General features: G+C 37.9%; 1 protein-coding gene across 1 annotated transcript in view; it reads left to right on the forward strand.

Moving 5' to 3' along the window:
- Positions 1-12,996, forward strand: part of COL5A2 (collagen, type V, alpha 2) — a 111,801-nt gene extending 98,805 nt beyond the window's left edge. Inside the window, exons 44-54 of the mRNA XM_009334978.1 lie at positions 730-837; positions 988-1,041; positions 1,365-1,472; positions 1,575-1,628; positions 2,958-3,065; positions 3,963-4,016; positions 4,737-4,844; positions 6,934-7,225; positions 8,155-8,342; positions 10,233-10,457; positions 11,347-12,996. Of these exons, the coding sequence (XP_009333253.1) occupies positions 730-837; positions 988-1,041; positions 1,365-1,472; positions 1,575-1,628; positions 2,958-3,065; positions 3,963-4,016; positions 4,737-4,844; positions 6,934-7,225; positions 8,155-8,342; positions 10,233-10,457; positions 11,347-11,493 (1,446 nt within the window). The 3' untranslated portion in view covers positions 11,494-12,996. The remainder of the gene's footprint in view (positions 1-729; positions 838-987; positions 1,042-1,364; positions 1,473-1,574; positions 1,629-2,957; positions 3,066-3,962; positions 4,017-4,736; positions 4,845-6,933; positions 7,226-8,154; positions 8,343-10,232; positions 10,458-11,346) is intronic.
- Positions 12,997-18,698: the final 5,702 nt, after the last annotated feature.

The following is an 18,698-nucleotide window of genomic DNA, read 5'->3' on the forward strand; positions in this document are numbered from 1 at the left end:
TTGGAAAAAACAACCCCTGACTCTGCATTTAGGTGCCCAAAGGTCACTTGAATGTGAGTAAATACTCTGTAACTGCTATTTCATAAATAGTGAACTACAGTCTTCAAAATGGCCATTTGTGCTCTCTTCGTTTTCATGTAGGATTTATAGATATTTATTGGAAAGCCTAATGATCCAGGAGATCAAGTCATTAAATAGAGTATTAGTAAAGCGATGGTATGGAGGATCTGCCATTGCCACTGGATTCATAAAGTCAATTTATAGGTAAAGTCGGCCAGAAATTATTCCAGGCTAACGAGATTTGTTGGTGCTGAGACAGACACACACACACAAAAAAATCATGTTACTTATTTCAAACTGCATTACGTTTTTCCAGAGTCAAAAAGACCTTACCTGTTGCAGATAATGCCATCAGACATACTGATATATCAAGGGACTGTGTGCTTAGGGAGTTGCTACTAGATAGACTAACTTCAAGTGCAGCTTCTAGTCAATAGAAGCCTATTCAAAAGCAACTAACACAATTAAACTGCTTAAAAATACACAGTAGATTAAATATATATTCAAAATCTGTCAGAACACTTTCATTAATTATCAGTTTTTGGAAGTTACAAATGTTGATGATACTTCAGACTGGATTAATGATTAGTGTTTTGCAGGCAGCAGGTTTTTTGTGCTTTCTTTGTTTTGCAATTAAAATTTTGATATGCTATTTCTCATCTTTTTTAGGGTACACCAGGAAAACAAGGTCCCACGGGGCCACCTGGTGATAAAGGTCCCCCAGGACCTATTGGCCAGTCAGGTGCCACTGGACCTGTAGGTGAAGCTGGTCCAGAAGTAAGTATTAGAGCCTCGTAACATGCAAAAAAAGACCAGTGGTTATTCTCCTCAACTTGAAGTTAGAGGTGGAGAACAACTTTCTAGTTCTTCTAGAAATGCAAGATTACAGAGCTAATCAATAGCTGTATTTTTATTCCATAACTCTAGGGACCTGCTGGTAATGATGGTACTCCTGGACGAGATGGAGCTGTTGGAGAACGTGTAAGAATATATTGTTTCTTAAGTCACTTCTGGAAATCTCCATTTTTATTATTGACTTATTGTAGATTTTCTCTTCATTCACTTAACTTGAATGGAGAACTTGTTCTGAAAGTGTATCACAGCTTTCAATAAGTAGCACCTCTCAAAGTTGAGGAAACCTGGCTAAAAACACCTGCCTCCACAAACTCAGACTTGAGTTCTTACAGAAGGAATATCTTTGTAGATTGTAATTGCTAGAAAATAGATTAGCAATTCTAGAGTCCTGCTGCTTTGGTCTAGTCCAGTCCTCTTTAGATAAATAATGTTGAAATTATGTTTTGCAGGGTGATCGTGGTGAACCTGGCCCTGCAGGCTTACCAGGTTCCCCAGGGGGTCCAGGAACTCCAGGTCCTGTTGGCCCTCCAGGAGATGCAGGTCAAAGAGGTGAAACTGTAAGTGAGACTTATTTTTTTTTAAATACTTTGTTTGTCAAAAAACTGTTGTATATGCTTTTGTGCATTGCTTCACATATCTTCTGTATGCAATCTTTGTAGGGTTCTCGAGGTCCGATGGGTCCCCCAGGTCGTGCAGGAAAAAGAGGTTTGCCTGTAAGTTCTCCATGGTCACTGTGGTTTTATCTGAGATGCTTTTTACAGGAAAGCGTCGGAGAAATTGAGCCCAAATTAGAATGCTGAACAGGGCTTCAACTTTTAGTGTTCTGACTGCAAGTGGATGCAGGTAGTCTTCTGAGCTGCAAAGCTGTGCAAATCTGTTTGAATACACTAGTATTTCTACACTTTCTTTAAAAATACTCTGCAGAGAAATAACAAATGCTTTGGAAGCCTCTTTATTTGGAGTGTGTTGCTGTCTGGATGATGGTAGGACCCGAGTTAGCAAATGGCTAGAGTCTGTGTTTGACAATTCAGATAAGGGGTAAAGAAATGAATGCTGAACAAAAAGGCAGATTTTTGGATAAAAATGGCAGAAATATAACAAAATCACCTGTTCGCATGAAACTGCCTTATTCAACTCAAGAGATTCTGACTTCAGTCCAAATGGAAAAACAAACAAAACCCATCCTTTTGTGTTACATAACTCTCTTACAATCCAAGCTTGGAACAAAAAACTAATTGCAAACTTGGGAAATTCAAAAGAATGTTGTCCTGTCCCTAAGCTGATGTCATATGAGAGACAGGAAAAGTTTATTGAGTAGTTAGTGATAATGATGCCATTGATAAACTGGAATCTGGCATTGAGAAACTTAGCATGCAATTTGGGCTGAGAAATATAGAATTGAAAGCAGAAGCCATTTTTTCCAATGATTCTTGAATTAGTATGAAAAGTTTGAAACTCCCAAAAATACCAAGAATGAAATTGTGGCAGTAATAGAACCAAGCTATTTGTACTGGGAAGCCTGAAAGTTGTTGTCTGTAGTCAGGGAATGTAACTTCAGTTGTACTTTAATCATAGTGAAGGTGAAAAGAGCTGTGAGAGGTAAAGATGCAACATGGAGGATTTCATACGGAAAATATGTTTTATCATTATGAGTCTGTGAGAGATCCACAATATTTCAGTCTCATCTATGAAAATAATTTGCCATATCCAGTAATGCAAAGAAATTTCTTAAAAATCTTAAGAATTCATTATATGAATTATTTAGTATCATTATTACAGGGGTTTTTTGACTGTATTATGAAGCTAAATAGACTAAATTTACCACAACTATAATTCAGCACTACACAGTTTTCTGTCATTATTTACTAATTCTTTGGTAAAAAATGAAGATTTCTTGGAGCTGCCCCAATGTCACCTTCTTTCTAGCTTTAGAAGTGAAGGAGGTCTGAATGCAGTGTCTAAAAGCAAATGAGGGTTTTTTGAGGTTGTTTTTTTTTTTTTTTCCAGTTCAGAACTTTACATTTCATCACTGATATTTACAGGGTCCCCAAGGACCTCGTGGTGACAAAGGTGACAATGGAGATCGAGGCGATAGGGGCCAGAAAGGACACAGGGGTTTCACTGGCCTTCAGGGTCTTCCTGGTCCTCCTGTAAGTTGTTCTGTTTTTTCTATAATTTTATTTCCTTGATAGTTAAATAATGTATCAGGAACATAGTTATTTAAAATAGAAAAAAAAGCAAACGAGTTATTTTTTTTTTTTTTCCCGCAAGGTGTTTGTGAGTGGCCTGGCTGCCTGTACTTGCTAATATTTTTAATGCAATTTTACAACACTATTGCATGATGAGGTAACCCGTGCTTTGCAGGATATGTGTTGTCCTACTCTTGTTCCATTTGTGCCAGTCCTGCAGTGACAGTCTACGACCTGGCAGCAGAAGACGATAACAAAAGTTGATAGTTTCAGATAAGCCCATTAGAGTGTGAAATGGTTTTTGCCAGCATTTGAACTCTCTACAGTCAAGGAATCAAATGCAAAATCCCATGAGGATTGTGATGGTATCGCTTGCTAATATTTGCAAGAACTTCATTATTTCAGTGGCAATTGAAATGCCATGGAAAACTTAATTTATTTTTTTTTACATTTGTTCACTGATCCTGTGCAAGAGCTGGAAGGTTCAACATGCAGGAAGAGTCAATGAAAAACCCCAACACCCAACATCTTTCCACGTCATAATAGCACCGTCAGTTACTCTTTTGTAAGCCAATCTGATTCTAAATGTCATGAAAGCAAGGCTTTTCTGCAGAAACAACTTTATATATAGCCAAGCACCAGTAAATTCTATTTATCTTAATTGTGATTACAATTGTTACTCTGTGACAAAAGAGAACAATAGAATGAAAATGAATCGTAAGAGGGAAAGGTACTACCCATTGTTCATGTATATTATAATCCTATTCATATAGAATTGTGTATATCACACACTAATTCTTTAAAACTAAAGGAACATGCTTTAAATGTCACAATGATACGATAATTTCTTCTGTTTAGGGTCCTATTGGTGAACAGGGCAGTCCTGGCATTCCAGGCCCATTTGGTCCTCGGGTGAGTATAATGGTTCAGGTTCAAGGTTTTTCTCTCTTGTTTTTTTTCCACAATCAGATCTCTATTTCTGCTTCACTTTTATTTCACTTGCTTTCATTGATTTCAGTATCATGTCCTGATTACCCTACTATCTTGCTGAGAGACATTACCTTGTTTAATATAGCAAAACTTTGACATAAGTGTAGTTTATTGCTAGATAAAAAGGTCAGTTCAGAGTAACTACAGCGCTACAGTCTCTTTTTACAGACACTTTTGCTGCAGCTGATGCGAAGCCGTATGCATCAGCTGCATATGCCACATATGCTAATTGCTACTCTGCCTTTCGTACCCCCGTGTATGTCATTCACCCAAAAGTAAAGGAGAAATATGACTCCCTTGGATGTTCCCAAGTGACAGTATATCTCTGAGCCTGTATACATGTGGGCGTACAGCAGCTACTCCAGTTTGCGTAGCACCTGGAATTGAACCCACTTAAATGGTTTAGGAAAAAATATACAGCTGATCCAAAGTATATTGGCTGAGGTGATTGACTTCAGAACAACAGCATTGAAACTGCCTTCTTTCTTTTAGAGAAGAAGAAAAAGGGTGATTTTTAAAAGTTGGTAATAGACACAAATAATTGGATTGCTTCCTGAAAAGATATTGCTTGTAAAGGGCTGTTTTGTATAACTTTGTTATTAAATGCTAAAATACACTCCTTCTTTCTCTTATATTTTCTAGGGTCCTCCAGGTCCAGTTGGTCCTTCTGGCAAAGACGGAAGTCCTGGACCACTTGGGCCAATTGGGCCTCCTGGTGTTAGAGGGAGTGTAGGAGAAGCTGGACCTGAGGTAAATTGATGGGAATATGGAGGGAAAAGGTTACCTTCAAATAATGAGATTTTTTACAGTCTATTGCATCACTTTCTCAAACATCCATGAGCTCAATACAAATGGTAAGATTTGATACAGTTTCTCCAACAAATAGCCAGGGTAACTGTGTATTGAAAGGGCTCATTTCTTACTCATTTTCATCTTCTGGACCTGTGAGGATCCCATTCTCATTCACCTATGCTCTCCTTAGGCCAACCTGGTGCTACTTCTGCAGTTAGTTCACTGGATCCTGCTGGATCTGCAGTTCAACATGGCTATTTGGCAAGTTGGGTCCTAAAACCTCAGGCTTAAGCATAGGTCAGTTGGTGTATCTGGAACCAGCAGTAGTTCAAAGTCAGTAGTCCCTCAAAGGTGGCACTGGATTAGAACAGCCATGTGACTGATTGCCAGCAGCATACGCCATCATGCCTTGCGTTAAGGAAATCCTTCAGTCCAAATGAACAGCCCAAACTCTAACACTCAGCTCAGCTGACCTTCAGCCTGATCTGAGGTTTACAGACATCAACTGTGAGCTGATTCTCAACTAATGAAAAATAGTTTGACCATTTTGGAAAAAGTCCTAAACCTTTGCTAAACACCCCAGGCATATTCTACATTTACCGATTCGCGATACCCTGTCATAAAACGTTAAGTTATGCTATCCCAAGGAAGATAAGTTAGAAAATTATAGGGATTTGAGAAAAGGGTGATCTTGATGATCACATGAAGAATTAGAAGGCAGGTATTATTTGTTTTGGGGAAGAAGTGGAAAAGGTGGAATAAAATAATGAGCAAGACAGAGAAAGCAGTTTCTGCTGTTTTTCTGTCTTGTAAGACATGGTGTTTCCTGTGTTTATCATGTGCTAGTATTCACCCTATTTCCTTTGAATTTCTGCCAATTATCGGTATCTCCACTTCTGCTGAGGCACCAAGACTTGAATGAATAATCTATGGTAGAGTGTAAGAATATAGTGTGTATCCAGATCCTTCATCTGTGTAATGAGACAGTACAAGAAATATTGCATACCAGTAACTTTAGTTTTGCTTTCCATGGTGGCTCGCTGCAACTATAAATTGGAACCACAAAGCAAGAAATAAAAGTTAACATTTCATTTGTCAGATGCAGCGTGTATTAGTTTGGGTGTGTGGTCTGTAGTAAACACTTGGAGCACTAGTTGTGAATTCTGAAGTAATTACTCTCAAAGCAAATGCCATGTTCTGATATACCATCTGATGCACCAGAGCATCAAACTTACAATGAAGGTATGTTACAGACTTTCTGCTGCCAAAGAAGAGCTGGCAGAGCCTGCAGGTGGAGATATATTTATTAACAGATATATTCTGTCTCAAGACTCAGTTACCTCCCCAGGTCTCGCTATTCAGGTTGACAGAAGTACCTCACAACCTGTCACTCAGGAAAACATACATAGTCAGGAAAACACGTGCTCTGCCAAGTAAGGATGATGCAGATTCCATCTCTCATACCTGTGGCCAGAAAGCTCAGCACTGTGCAGGTTAAATGTAAAGATATTTCTAGTTCCAAATTTTCCATCCAGTCTTTACTAATTGAAAATGTGCCTGAGGCGACTCAGGGGAAGCAGGAATTTTAGATTGCTCTAAAAATCACTTACAGCTGTTGGGAATTTTAAGAAATAAAGTTATTAGGCAGGGATTTGAACAAGGAGGGACAGATGGCTTAAAAAAGTGGAGTGAGGAGGCCATTCTTTGATGACATTTTCCAGCTGTTAAGTCTGAAATGGGGAGTAAGAAAAAGTTGAGCAAGGTATTAAGACAGGCAGAGAGAGCATGAAGCAGAGAGAATACCTCACATGCAGTTCTAATCTCGTACCCCTGTTCCTGGAAATGTGAATTGTTTATCTATATCTGAATTTTCCCTGTGCATTAGGGTGACTGGCTGTGAAGTTTTGCTTTTTTAGTGGCTGGCTTTGCTATCATTTTGCATAGTATTTACTCTGCTGTGACTCTATTGCCTTTTTTGGGTTTTTTTTGGGTTTTTTTGGTGGGTTTTTGATTGTTTGTTTTTCTGGGTGTTTTTTCCCAACCTTAGGGTCCACCAGGTGATCCTGGCCCTCCTGGCCCTCCTGGCCCTCCAGGCCATCTCACTGCTGCCATTGGTGACATTATGGGACACTATGATGATGCTATGGCAGATCCACTACCTGAGTTTACTGAAGATGAAGCAGCCCCAGATGACCATAATAAAACAGACCCAGGAGTCCATGCCACGCTGAAGTCACTCAGCAGCCAGATTGAGACTATGCGCAGCCCAGATGGTTCAAAGAAACACCCAGCACGGACTTGTGATGACCTGAAGCTGTGCCACCCATCCAAGAAAAGCGGTGCGTATAAACACACCATCTCCTGTATGTGCCATGTGATTCTGTCTTATTTACAGTAGACACTTGTTCACTGGAAAAAAAAGTGTAATACAGATTTTGATGGTCTAAATTGACATTCACACTAGGAACTTGAAAACTTCTTGCCAGTGAAGTATATATTCTAATGTATCCCATAGTTATTTATTCAGTATTTATTCAGCTGTATTTTAAAATCTGAAATATTTTATACTTCCATGCAACATTACTTCTGGAAGTATTTTCACCATGGAATATCACTTATATGATGACAGACCTAGGTTGGTACACCAGTTGTGAATATTTACTTAATTGCTATTAGCTCAAAATGTTACCTGTGGGCTGACAACCTTTGAGTGCTTTCCATGCAGAATTCTCTGCTGCTGCTCCATAGTGGCAATTTGTAGGTGGTAACACGCTAATGTGCCATTTAGGACTTTCCCTAATTTATATGGATTTACCAGTGATAAATCAGAACAGACTGGAAGGTAGAGATAATTTGTGGCAGGCCTTACCAGCTTTTTCCCTGTTTCCTGAAACTTTGCCTCCAACATCAACATTAGAAAGGGCTGCCATTGGTTTCTCATATGTACTGTCTTCTAGCCATTGTGTGTTCTGTACGCACTTGAAGTGTCCAGGAGCTTTGCAGTGGATTTAAACAACCTTAACCTTAAACCAACTTTCAAGTCTGCATTCCCCAGTTTTGAAATATTTGAGATGCTGGTCAGCTTGTATCTTGAAGTAACATTATAGTGTATACCTGACGCACACATCAAAACATGCAGCAGATGATGTGAAACATACACCTGTTTTCCTTGTGTTTCGTACTGTCATGACATACTTTTGCTTATATCTCCCCAGTTATTTCAAGAATTTTAATAATGTAACGGAATCACATTTTATGTTCTTTGTAGGTGAATATTGGATTGATCCTAACCAGGGATGTGTGGAAGATGCTATAAAAGTATATTGCAACATGGAAACTGGAGAGACCTGTATTTCTGCAAACCCATCTACTATACCACGTAAAACATGGTGGGCCAGCAGGTCATCTGATGTAAAGCCCATTTGGTATGGCCTTGATATGAACAGGGGATCACAGGTGACTAAATATATTTAATGTCAAAAATCGACTTCTATGAAACTTGTTTCCTTCTGGTTTAGAACTTCATCTGCTATTCTGAGCAGATTCTGCTACATTCTACTATTGATAGACTGGCTTATATTCAATTGGTTGTTATCATACAGTAATTATAGGAAAGAGCTGGGAGAAACAATGCAAGTGCATCCAAGGCAGGATTGGCTACAAGTATACCATTGCTGGAAGAGATTTATTTCTCTTGATCCCAAAAACTTCAACTTCTCTAGCAGTCTACTTCAGTAACTCGTTATCCTTGTCCTTAAAAAGTGTACTTTTACTCTAATATATGATTTAAATCACTGTTGTTTTAATTGAATTCTACCCTTTTTTTCAGAAAGCTCTTTACTGCTAAAAATTACAAAGCTTACTTTATAAATCCTCTCAGCTAATCCGTTTTTTAAAAAAGTATGATTGTTATCATATGTGTCAGAATGCTCCATCAATCTCCAGGCAGACAAAAATTCCACTCTTAGCTTTCTGTCAGGTTTTCCTTCTGTGGTAACTTCTAAAAGCAGGCTTAATGATCCTGACAAATAACAGAAGTTTATGCTATGCAAAGTATATAATTAATTAACAAGCTTTTGCCATTTTTATTCCTAGTTCATCGAATCAAAAGCACAGAAAATATTTCCAATTGTTATTTCATAGGAAGTAATTAAATATCTTTAAAACAAATATTTGGTGTGTAAAAATAATAGTGCTGTTATCAGTTGGATGCCTGATGGCAGTTCAGAACTTCAACAATTGAGAACAGATGTGATATTGATTGCTTTTATTGAGATGCTTTCACTTATTATTAAATTCAGGAGAACTTGCCATGACCCAAGATGTCACAGTTGATGTTTAGCTGCCTGTAGAGCTACACATAGGGTTTTTGGAAGTCAGATGCTCTTTAGAGGAAGAAATTATCTTCAGGAATACTATAAAAGAATATTTCATTTTTGAAAACACTGTCCGATTTGATAACTAACAGTATGATCTGTCTAATAGTCATAGGCACTCCCTACAGAATCTAAATAATAAATATGTCCGAGATTGCTAAACAGAGGTAACATTTTTTTTTTTAAAATGACAGTGTCAGTGCGTAAGATTTTCTTTTTTCTTCACCAGTTTCAGAGAACTGTATACATTTTTATTCATTCATGACTCCTTCCCCCCGCAATGATTTACAAAGCATGAATAAAATGAAACCTGCACAGGTAGGGAAAATATCACAGGAATTTTAGAATTTTTGTTATTGGTAGAAAAATTGCTTCTGTTTTTTATAGAAACAGTGGCACATTGGAAAATATTTTTTTAAACTTCTGTGTAAGTTAATTAGTTGATAAAGCCCATATGCAAATCTATAGTTATTTCTAGATAGTCAAACTTTCTTGACCGTGATGCTTCTAAACACAATTCAAAGCCTATAGAAAACAAGCTGCTAAAGTTGCTATATAGCAGCTACACTATAAAAGGGACTTCTGTGCTTGAAGTTTCTTATCTAGTTTGAGGTTGCCTTAATGCACTATTCCATGCGTAAGGTTTAGCTCCTACTGAATCCCTTTTTGAAAGAAGGCAGAATTCATTCCAAAACTTGGCATGTCTGTGGAGACCCAGCTGCCTTTCAGTTGTTCAGCTGCAGAGCTTTATGGTCAAAATTCTCCAAAGTGATCCCTGTTACAGGATGTCTGCATTTCTTTGTCCTCAACTGGCAGCAAATTACAAAAGAAACCAGTCTTAGATTTTATGTAATAGGGCTCCTGCTAGTCATGTCTGGAAAGGGTTACGGTAATGACAGATGTTTCTAAAATTCATGAACTCAATTAATTTTCATGTAATATATGTTGATCTGTTTCTTTATCTTCACAGTTTGTGTACGGGGATACAGCTGTCACTCAGATGACATTCCTGCGCCTCCTATCAAAGGAAGCTTCCCAGAATATCACTTACCTTTGTAAAAACAGTGTTGGGTACATGGATGACCAGACTAAGAACCTGAAAAAAGCTGTAATTCTGAAAGGGGCCAATGACCTGGAGATCAAAGCGGAGGGAAACAGCCGATTCAGATACACTGTTCTGCATGACAGCTGTTCTGTAAGTTTGGGGTTTTTGTCATTTGTTATGAAGAAAAAGGACTTTCGTCTTCCAATAGTTTCAGTTCTTCCTTGATTTAGGAAAAATCCATAGAATGGGGTAATTAAAATGCTGCAGAATTTCACCATGAATTGTAGAAGTAACTGATCAAATAGGTATTTTACTACAGTTCGAGCTTCACATAATAGAAGCCTGCACTATTTAGAGGATATTTACAAATTACTAGTTATTAATGAGCATACTGAGATATGTATCTTGCCATTTTGTATTTTCCAGTATTTGTGTTACCTCTGTGTGGAATCACACAAAGAGGTCAAATAACCTGAAGCATTTGTCTGCCAGATGGGTAAGATTATTGCAGCAATACACTGGAGGAAACTCATCGGTGCTATGACTGACTGGGTTGGAAAAGAAAATGTTCCTCCCAAAAGTTCTTAGTGGGCATAAAAACCAGAAAGTAGTAAATTTTTCATGTTCATTAGCATTCTCAGCCAAGTCCAAGAAACTGCAAAATAGTTCTAAAATTAGTTTTGCACTTGAAATTAAAGCACACAGAGTACTCTAATTTAAGTCATTTAGCCCAAGGATATGTGTGCAGGTGTGTATTAACACATGGAGAAGAATTTCACAACATAAAGAAAAAAATCATCAGTCCAGCTCGAGGGGGAAATCCTGCTGTGTCAATCTGACGGGTCTGTTCATCAGTGTAAAAGCAAGATACATGTATTTTAAAACAACGAAGGTGCAGTACAGACAGGGGTGTGTTGCTCAGTGAAGATACAGTGAGATCCTTCTGAACTATCAGACAACTGACTCACCAGCTGGAATTCAGGCTGTGTCTTACATGAACTCTGGCCTAAGTTTTGTCTGTCTTTTTTTTCTTCTCCAGAAACGTAATGGGAACATGGGCAAGACTGTCTTTGAGTACAGAACACAGAATGTGGCACGCTTACCTATCATAGATATTGCACCGGTGGACATTGGCAGTACTGACCAGGAATTTGGAATTGAAATTGGGCCAGTTTGCTTTGTGTAAGAGGAAGGGGGGAAATTAACACACTACCCAGCAACAGCAGCAATTAAACACATGAACTTAGACTGATTGAAGTTAATCCTGAGACTCTTGAAGTAATGGCTGATATTGGATCAGCATTGTATATACGGTTCTTTTTAAATGCCCGGCCTCCTTTTGAATATTTATTTTACTTACAAACCTTCCGTTTTCAATGATTGAGACCAACGTTTTAGTACAACAGTACAATTTAAGAGGATCAACAACCACCTTTTAAAAGTAATATGAATCTTTTTCCTTGCTTTTGTTTCACATATTTTGAAATTTACAGGTATTCAAAATAGATAGTTTTAATGTGGGACTATGTAAAGCTCTAAGGATTATTTCTTTTGCTTTGATGCATACTGAATAACAGAAAAGTAGAGCACTTTTGTGAACCATTGGCTATATTTCAATCATACCTACTCCCTCAACCCCAGTTTGTCTTCCTGTGGGTGCCAGTATGATAGTCATTAACAGAAATCTGTCTTTTGTAGAAGAAAATCTCTTCAGACAAGATCATCTTAATTTGGCATTGTCTTTCCTGCAGTTTCCTATGTAATAGTCTGCTCAGAAGAGTATTCCATAGCCATGATTAATTTATGAAGTAAAAATACTACTAGGGTAAATACAAGTTTTCAGTAGGGGTGTCCCATATCTTAAATTTTAAGGCCAGACTTCACTTCTCACAATTTATCTGTGTAATTCTATTAAATTATCCCTAATCTTCAAAATACATCTTAAACCCAATACTTGTTGATTTTCCAATACTTGCCCATCTAAGAAGCCATTACGTATCAAATTATACAGATGTCTTATATATAGTGCCAATTTATGTATGTTGCAAATCATTCACATGTATACCAGACCAATTGCTAATAAAGAGAAAGAAAGTTTAGAAATTTATTGTTTTTAGCTGACATCCAGACATGCATCACCAGCAATTTGACTTATTGGCCTCCAAGTTGTCAAGGCAAGAAAGTTCCATCATTTCTTAGCATGAGCTACCTCATCTCTGGAAGTTGGGATGCATTTAATATTCCTATTTTTATTTTAGATAGTAAAAGGTGCTATGCTTCTGTTGTTATTTCGAGAAAGGAGATAGGCAGGGCAAAACCAACAAAAAAAGCGACGGTGCTAAATGACTCTGTAGAAGGCTGATGAAATAAAGATGCCTACTGTCAATGTCATTTTCAAAGCTTAGCTGTTAGGCTTATGGTGTTTGAGAGAACAATGTTACAGTGCATTTATTTGTTGGTCATACAGTATATAGAATGTTTTGTACCACTGACTCTTTATTTTGTAAAGTATGTGGGTACAAACTTACTTAGTTTTTTTGTTTCTTTATTGCATTTGTGCTCTCCACGTTTTTTGTTTGTTCCTTTAAAAAAAAAATAAACAGCTGGGGCCATCCCTAAAGAAAGTCATGCACATAGCTTTATTCATGTATCTTTGCAAAGCATTTAATTAAATACATGCTTCTCGCTATGTAAGTGGTTTCCTTTTTGTAGAATTCCTTCCAGTGTGTCCCATATCAGTTCATTTCCAGGAAATTAAAAATAATTCACTTTTGTTTTGTTGCTATTTGAATAACTCATTTGCAATGCATTCTCCTGAAGTATTTTACACATAGGAATATAAAGGTATTTTGAATAATGCCCTCTTTGGGCCAGTTTTTACAAGATAGGTATCAATTTGTATGAAGTAATCACCAGCAGTCCTATTAAAGCTACCTAACAAGTATTGTTTGAGACTCCAGAGAAAGACATTTTTATTCAAGACTGAATAAAATGTGACTTAGCCAATTCCCAGTGTCAAGATAAGTTATCACTGGTAGAAAACAGTTTCTGGACAAGCCATAGAGTTGCATTGTAGCAAGGCAGGCAAGAATTTACATTCCTTTCCTCCCTCTGAAGGAGTAGGAGCTTTGCAATTTTCCAGGTTGTCCATATGCATGTCCATACAGGGGAGGTAGGGACTGGGAACAGGGTTGATACTGTTGGCAGGTTCACACTGATATTATCTGTTTGCTTTTATTACCCAAGCGGGAGGTCTATGATTTCTTTTTTACTAGTATGAAATAATTTCTATAAATATGTGACTCAGGAGTTAGCTTATATTGGATCCTTGAGGAGTTTTAGATAACGTTACTTTCACTGAATAATCTGAGGTGTAGTGGCTTGCTCCAACACATTCATGCAAAGGTAGATATCCAGTGGCTGTGATCTCTACAGAACATTTATCCAGATGCACAAAATAACATTTGGAGTATAGATGCATGTTTGAAAGTTATTTTTAATCTCTGATTTTCATCAGCAAAGTATTATAATCCATGATTAGTATAAATGTTTTGAGGTTGTTGAAGGAGAAGAGTATTTCATTATGAAAGTTACTTTTTTTTTTCTTTAAGTCTCTCTTTGCATCTCTATCTCCATATGAAGTGTGCACTATTTCCTCAACCAGGTGCCTTGAGCAGTGAAGAACAGATTTAACTAGAATTCTGTGAAAGCCATCACTGATGAATCACTGAAGCAAAGTCCCTAACACTGACCACTTTTTACAGTGTATTTTACTTCTAGATTTCTTTCAAGGTAGAACTTTGAAAGAACTCATTCTTGCTGAGGGAGGAAAAAAATGTGAAAGATCTTTAAGATATGCTCAGCGGGCCTTGGAGGTTATGATAGATTTTCCCAGAAATTAAAAAGTTTATCTGCAAGCACAAAGAATGAGATTCAAGTATTGCTGAGCATATTCTTATTTTGCTATTGACTAGTTCTAGTGATCTTTCACTTTTATATTAAATATTTTGTAAGGAGTTTAATAATGCCTTCTCCAAGGCTTTTTCTCTTAGTCCCGCTTGGCATTTTCTCTTATTTTGAGCAGAAAGAGATACAGAGGACAAAACCAATCACAGTGCGAGAGTGGATACATCAGTTAATATGCCTGGTGGTTTAACTGGGCAGTATTAACATTGCTTTATATACTGTATAATTCAGTAATATTGTAAAAAAAAAAAAAGTGTTCTTGCTCCTTCTGTATTTCCTAGAGGAGCCCAGCTCTGAATGCATACGTCAAATGTGATCATAGCCTCCCTACTGCATCAGAGCCTTCTTGCAGAGAGCTCTTTATACTGAGCAGTTCTGGATGCTTAAAATGTAAGGCAAACAAGGAATTGATGGTTTAAGTCCTCTCTGAACAAGAAAGTTTTTTCAAATCAGTTTTGGATTTATGCACCTCAGTTTTAGAGTGACTATGAAGAGTTTACATTTGGGCTGAATGTTTGCTCTTTTAAAAGGTTGGAGGAGCAGCTCAAAATGCAATCTCCTCCACCCGCCTTCCATACAGACCTTTTCTTTCTCTTCTGTTTTGGTACTCCCCTCTAGCTCAGTAGTTATTCTGTTGTCTCTGGGTGTATGAGAGCATAAGTTCAAATCTCATGGCCTCTCCCTCCCAAACTCCTTCCTTGTCTATCTGTTAGCTTCCTTGTAGCTATCGTAAATACTCTAAGTTTTTAATACTAAAAAGATTCTGTAGAGTACCAGAAGTACTTCATGCAGTAGAAGAATGCACCAAGCAATGCAGAAATGCAAGAAAAAATGTCACAGCATTATAGCTAGAAACAACACAACCAAAGTCTACAAAACATAACAAGCAAATAGAGGAGAATGGGGAATATTACTTGCCTTCACAGAGGAAAAAAAAAAAGTGTCTAAAAACAGGTTAAGAGCAAAAAGCATTATTGTTCTTATTACTGTAGGGTAAGAGCCCCTAGGTTTCTTTTATCTCCTGTAGCTGCCTGAGATTGAGCAAAGTAGTTATTGGGACTGGTAAGCACTCTCATAATCTATGGATTTTTTTATTATTTTTTCAGGAAATGAAGGCTATACTGAAGGTTTAATACTCGCTAGGCAGTTGGTCTCACTGAGAGAGGATATTTATAAAAAGAATAGGATTCCAGGAAGACAGAGAGTAAACCAATTGCAAAAGGAAGAGCAGAACTAAATGGAAATGTAGAAACAGTAATGGAAGAAAAGAAAGATTTCCTGCAAGTAGGCAAATATCATAGAGAAAACAAGGTAAAAATGATAGTATTAGAGAATGATGGTATTGTCATAAAAAAGTTTCATGACAGAAGGTAAAGCAAGATCAGCAGTTCAATAGCTGAAATGAACTAGAAATGCCAGAGAAACTGCAGACCTGTAGACCCAGGTGGCAAAACTGCATGTTTATGCTACAGAAAAAAAAAAAAAAATTTGATTCTGGATTATCTCCAGTGGATCACAATTTGCTTGCTAGGGGTTTCAAGATTTTGTTGAAGTGTGTGATTTCAACCATGTTCTGCAGAGTTCAGAATATCCATAAAGGAGCCTTTATGAGCAAAATTGCTAGAGAGTTAGATTCAGTTTCGTAAAAGGTAGAATGTTTTTAGCCAGCCTATTTTATCTGCCGTCATGCTATTCAGAAATTTAGCTCATGTTAAAAATCAGAGGTAATGCTTACTAATGTCTCAAATAGAGATCGTGAGAACTGTCGTGAAGAATATGATGAATTATGATTAAGAATCATCTGTATTAAACCCTGACTGCCCCAAGAGACCATATGTATGGTCACAAAGGGAAAACTAGGTACAAAAGACCAGCTTTCTTGTGAAGTTGCTGCTCATTCCTGTGAGGTGATTATTGGCCAATATCTTTAGGAATAGTAAAAGAAACAATCTGCTTTTTCCACAAGCTGAAAAAGAAAGGACACAGTAGAGTCAATGGATTGGTCAGTGTTGAGGAGGACCTAAGCAGAGTGATGCAAAGATTAAAACTGAAATGCTTTATAGATTTACACAATATAGGAGAAAACTCAGGGTACTTGATTGCTAATGTGTCTATTGTGCTATCAGCATTATATGTTTTATAATTTGTTGGGAGGAGGTCTGGAAAAAGTATTAAGGTATCGGGCAACACTAGTTTGGGTCAGATGCTGGAAGAGTCAATGTTCTCCTCCATCCCCCACATGTTAATTTCTTGCACATTTTTATTTCCTTGCTGTTAGAGTAAGAAACCATCTTTCTGTAAGCTCTGGCTTAAGGTTTCTCTAAATAATATTTCATAATCATTATGGTCTGTTGTGTTCTCAATATCAGAGAATGGTGCACTATCAAATGTTTCTATTGCAAAATTAGTTCCTCAATGGAGGTATTACTATCCATCTTCCAGAGAAGACTGCAGCCTTATTTAGGAGTGTTCGTGCAGAAAAAAGCCATGCAAGTTCATGTCTGACAAAGCATCACAGAACTGCTTTTTGGCCTTAGTCAACTGAGTGGAAAATCTGATACAAAATCAACCAATTATAACAAAAGAACATTATTACAATTCTAGAAGCTTCAGGAAAATATTTTTACCTTTGGTAGGGAGCAGTCCTTCCTGTGACAAAGAAATACAACACTGACAGAAGACTGTGACAATTGTAGGAGCTGCCACTGTAATTTAGGAGCCTCTGCCCTCTAAATAACATGCTGTATGATTCTGCACAAAAATCAGAGTAAGTAAAAAATATTTTCTGCTGCCATATCCATTCAGCCATCTCCTGATAGGAATCTTAATCTCTGCTTTGCAGATGCTGCCAAACTGAAAGGAGGAACAAGTAGGCTTTTTCAGGTATCTTGGAGTTACAGTAACAAAGACAGTAAAGCTGAATGTGAGTTATGATAGGAACATTCATGAAACTCCACTGAAGCAGGAACATCTCCAGTGCCTCCAAGAGTCATCTTTTAATGTCTGCCTTCTCAGCAGATGTAGACACGGATCCAGGATGGATTCAGCAACAAAACTTAAGTTTTGACCCTTAATCCAGAGATGTCCACGGCTAAGGGTATACTGAAAGGAGGTCATGCAGTTTATCTCATTAACCTCCTCTGGCAGAGAGAAATTTTGGATAGGCATAGCTTTGCCAGGGACAGCTTATGGCAAAAAAAGAAAAAATGATGACCAGTGGCCTTCTAGGAAGGAGACATCACAAGCAGGAGTGTCTGCTGTGATGGGAAAGCAGCAGTATGGGTTACAGGGAATGCTTCCAGAAGATATCCTCTAGGCTGAAGCTATTGCGAGACAAAGAACAGGTGGGAAGACAAGACCACCAGGATTTTGTTCTGGTGGACTCCATTCATCCTGGAGCAGCAATCTCTCAGTGTAGGGTGGACTATGTCTCGCCTCCTCCCAGATAACAGGTAGGCAGAAACAGTAAGCATCTCTTCATCTCCCAAATCATAAAACCTCCTGCAAAGTATCTTTCTCTTCTAATACTTTAAATCTAGGTTTCTACAGCTTTTCTTTAAGAGCATAACAAGATATAATCAAGGACATCTGATTACAAGCACATGTTGAATTAAAATGCTAAATCATAATGACAATATTTCATACATTACTGTAGCTTAAGATTTGTGCAACAAGTGCCTCATTACTCACACTTCCAGAAGAAAGGCACTTCATTTAGAAATCAGAGCCTGCCAGACCTGACTTCTTTTCCTGGTGACGAGAAATGGGTCTAATTTTTTGAAAGAGCCATTAAGGTTTCAGTCTTGGTTGAAATGGGTATATTATCTGTAATAAGAAATATATTCTAATTTGGCGACTACAATGAAATTGTGTTACCGACTGTCGTGGTTTAACCTCGGTCGGCAACTGAGCACCACGCAGCTGCTCACTCATTGCCCCCTCCCCCCCCGGTGGGATGGGGGAGAGAACTGGAAGAGCACAAGTGAGAAAAACTCGTGGGTTGAGATACAAAGTTTAATAATTGAAATAAAATAATAATAATAATAATACACAAAGCAAGTGACAATTGCTCACAAATTGCAAAGCACAAGTACAATTGCAAAGCACAGTACAATTGCTCACCACCCACTGACCGATGCCCAGCCAGTCCCCAAGCAGCGGCCCCCCCGGCCAGCTTTCCCCAGTTTATGTACTGAGCATGACGTCACATGGTATGGAATGTTTCTTTGGCCAGTTTGGCTGTGCCCCCTCCCAGCTTCTTGTGCACCTGCAACCTTCTCAGTCAGTAGAGCATGGGAAACTAAAAAGTCCTTGGCTAGTGTAAGCATTACCTAGCAACAACTAAAACATCGGTGTGTTATCAACATTGTTCTCATCCTAAATCCAAAACACAGCACTGTACCAGCTACTAGGAAGGAAATTAAC

This window comes from Pygoscelis adeliae, unplaced genomic scaffold (assembly GCF_000699105.1).
Source record: "Pygoscelis adeliae isolate BGI_AS28 unplaced genomic scaffold, ASM69910v1 Scaffold212, whole genome shotgun sequence".
Taxonomy (NCBI): Eukaryota; Metazoa; Chordata; class Aves; order Sphenisciformes; family Spheniscidae; genus Pygoscelis; species Pygoscelis adeliae.